Source organism: Pteropus alecto, unplaced genomic scaffold (assembly GCF_000325575.1).
Source record: "Pteropus alecto unplaced genomic scaffold, ASM32557v1 scaffold92, whole genome shotgun sequence".
NCBI classification, from domain to species: Eukaryota; Metazoa; Chordata; class Mammalia; order Chiroptera; family Pteropodidae; genus Pteropus; species Pteropus alecto.
This window is the reverse complement of record NW_006432447.1, coordinates 7,189,199-7,191,370: the sequence shown is the minus strand read 5'-3', so window position 1 is coordinate 7,191,370 and position 2,172 is coordinate 7,189,199. Positions and strand designations below refer to the sequence as shown.

The 2,172-nt window shown below is 42.3% G+C and overlaps 1 protein-coding gene across 1 annotated transcript in view; it reads right to left on the bottom strand.

The window, feature by feature from the left end:
- TOPBP1 (DNA topoisomerase II binding protein 1) overlaps positions 1-2,166 on the bottom strand; it is a 54,291-nt gene extending 52,125 nt beyond the window's left edge. Inside the window, exons 1-2 of the mRNA XM_006907235.2 lie at positions 2,141-2,166; positions 1,476-1,566 (exon numbers count right to left, since the gene is read on the bottom strand). Coding sequence (XP_006907297.1) covers positions 1,476-1,559 — 84 coding nt within the window. The 5' untranslated portion in view covers positions 1,560-1,566; positions 2,141-2,166. The remainder of the gene's footprint in view (positions 1-1,475; positions 1,567-2,140) is intronic.
- Between the last annotated feature and the right edge of the window lie 6 nt (positions 2,167-2,172).

The window sequence follows — 2,172 nt, the reverse complement described above, 5'->3', positions numbered from 1 at the left end:
TTCCGATTAAAACCCTCCAGTGGCTCTCCATCTTGTTAGCTTCCCTGAAGGAGGAACGCACAAGGCGGAAGGGGTTAAGCAAGGTTTAACCCCTTCCTTGTAGCAGAGTGACAGCCCAGCTGAGCCAAAGATGGGGTCAGCCCCGAATGCCAGGGGACCTGAAATTTATGTGAGGCTTGAGGCGGGCTATTTTGGTGGGAATATTTTGGGCAGGTAATTGGTAGGGAAGGGAGGTGAGCATGTAGCATTGCCAACCCGGATGCAAGGTCTTGTTCCCACACAAAAGTGAGGAAGGCATCTAGTTCCTATACTATAGGGGTAGGGATAGGGCCCTCCTGGACCTAACGCATCTCACTAAAAGAAAAAGCCAAAGTCTTTATGTTGGCCCACAAGGCCCAACATAACCCCTTTACTCTTACTCTCTGAAGCATCTCTTAATATTTTTCCTCCATCCTCTGCTCACTATATTATAACTACACCAATGTTGGACAGACACACCAAGCACTTTTCCAGGGGCTTCCGTCTGGTTGCTCCCTCTGCCTGAAACCATCTTCCCCAGATATCCACATGGCTCTCATCTCCTTCTCCATCTCATCTCCTTCAAGTATACGCAAATACCATTTTACCCATAAAGCCTATGCTGATCATACTCTATTTAAAATTATAACCTTTCCATCTCCTCCTCCCCCAACATCCTCCAGAACCCCTTAACCTGTTCTGCTCTTTTCTCTTCCCATTGCACTTAGCACACTGTAACATATCATATAGTTTACTCATTTAGCAGGCCTGATTAATGTCTATTTCTTCCTGCTAGAAGAGAATGTAAACTCTGAGAAAGTAGGGATCTTTGTATCCCAAGTACTAGATCAGTGCTTGTCAGATCATGGGCACTCAATAATTATTTGCTGAATGAGTGACCTTTAAAGAAAAATCTGCTATAACAGAGCTTCTTAAATTTGAATGTACACAGGAATTACACTGAGGATCTTGTTAAAATGCAGATTCTAATTGGCAAGTCTGAATTGGGGCCCGAGGTTCTGCATTTATAACTTGCAAGCCATGCTGACGCTGCTGGGGTCTGTGAGCAGTAAGGCTCACACTACCCCTACATCCTCCTATATTGTACTGTAAATAATGAAGCAAACTTTTAACAATTAACGAAAAAATGAAGTGTAACCACTGATTTTTCAATAAAGGTTTACTCTGGTTAGTAGACAAAGGAAAGTAACAACTTCCAAGAACATCAGGTCTGCCACTTTTAATAGTAATGTCATAACATATTTCATGCTCCCAAAATACATAAGAATATACAAACATCAATTAAAAAAATGTAACAATGATACATCTATATTAATGATGACTACAGTAAACTACATATTATGAAAATAACTAAGACATAAAATCCCAACAAATCAAAAACACTAAAAACAAGAAAATGAATTGACAGCATGAAAGATATTTTCAATTGTTCTTACCTCAAGAGCTTTAAGAAAACACTCAGAATTGTCAGAAGACTTTAAAAACTTCACAAAAAACGGTTCTTTGTCATTTCTGGACATTTTTGAACTGTCAAAATGAGGAACCATGAACAAAAACAAACATTAGGTATGAAGTTAAATGCTTAAAGCACCTCTTTTTCTGCAAAGACAGGAATATCTAAGGATAGCTACTTTGGTTTTGTCCATGAATTCATCCATCTCCTCTGTAAGAAACGCTGAATGTGGGCAAAGTCAAGGAAAAATACGACAACAGTCCTTGCAAATTAAGAGAACGAAATTAATGTCTCTAAATTGAATACATTGAGGGCCATTACTATGGCGCTCTAAGTATCCCAAGGCAATGAATATTCAATTGCATTTAGCAATCTGTCCTTGCTGATACCCATGGCCCTCGAGGTCTATTCGCCTCTCTAAGCGGACTTTAAATACAAACATGTAAGCCAGGTAGCAGTGTCATGATCCTTAATCATGCCTTCGAAAAGGCGGGACGCTCTTGCTCCCCAGCTCCCAGGGAAAGGCCCAGCCGCAGCCACATCCTCCCCAGCATTAGTCCCACCCGCCGGTTACAAGGGCCCCAAAGCCTAGAGGATGCGTCGCGATCCCCTTGCGGTGAGATGGGAGCGGGGTCCTCTCTCACTCACCTCGGTGGGACCTGGGGGTCGGGGGACGGTGA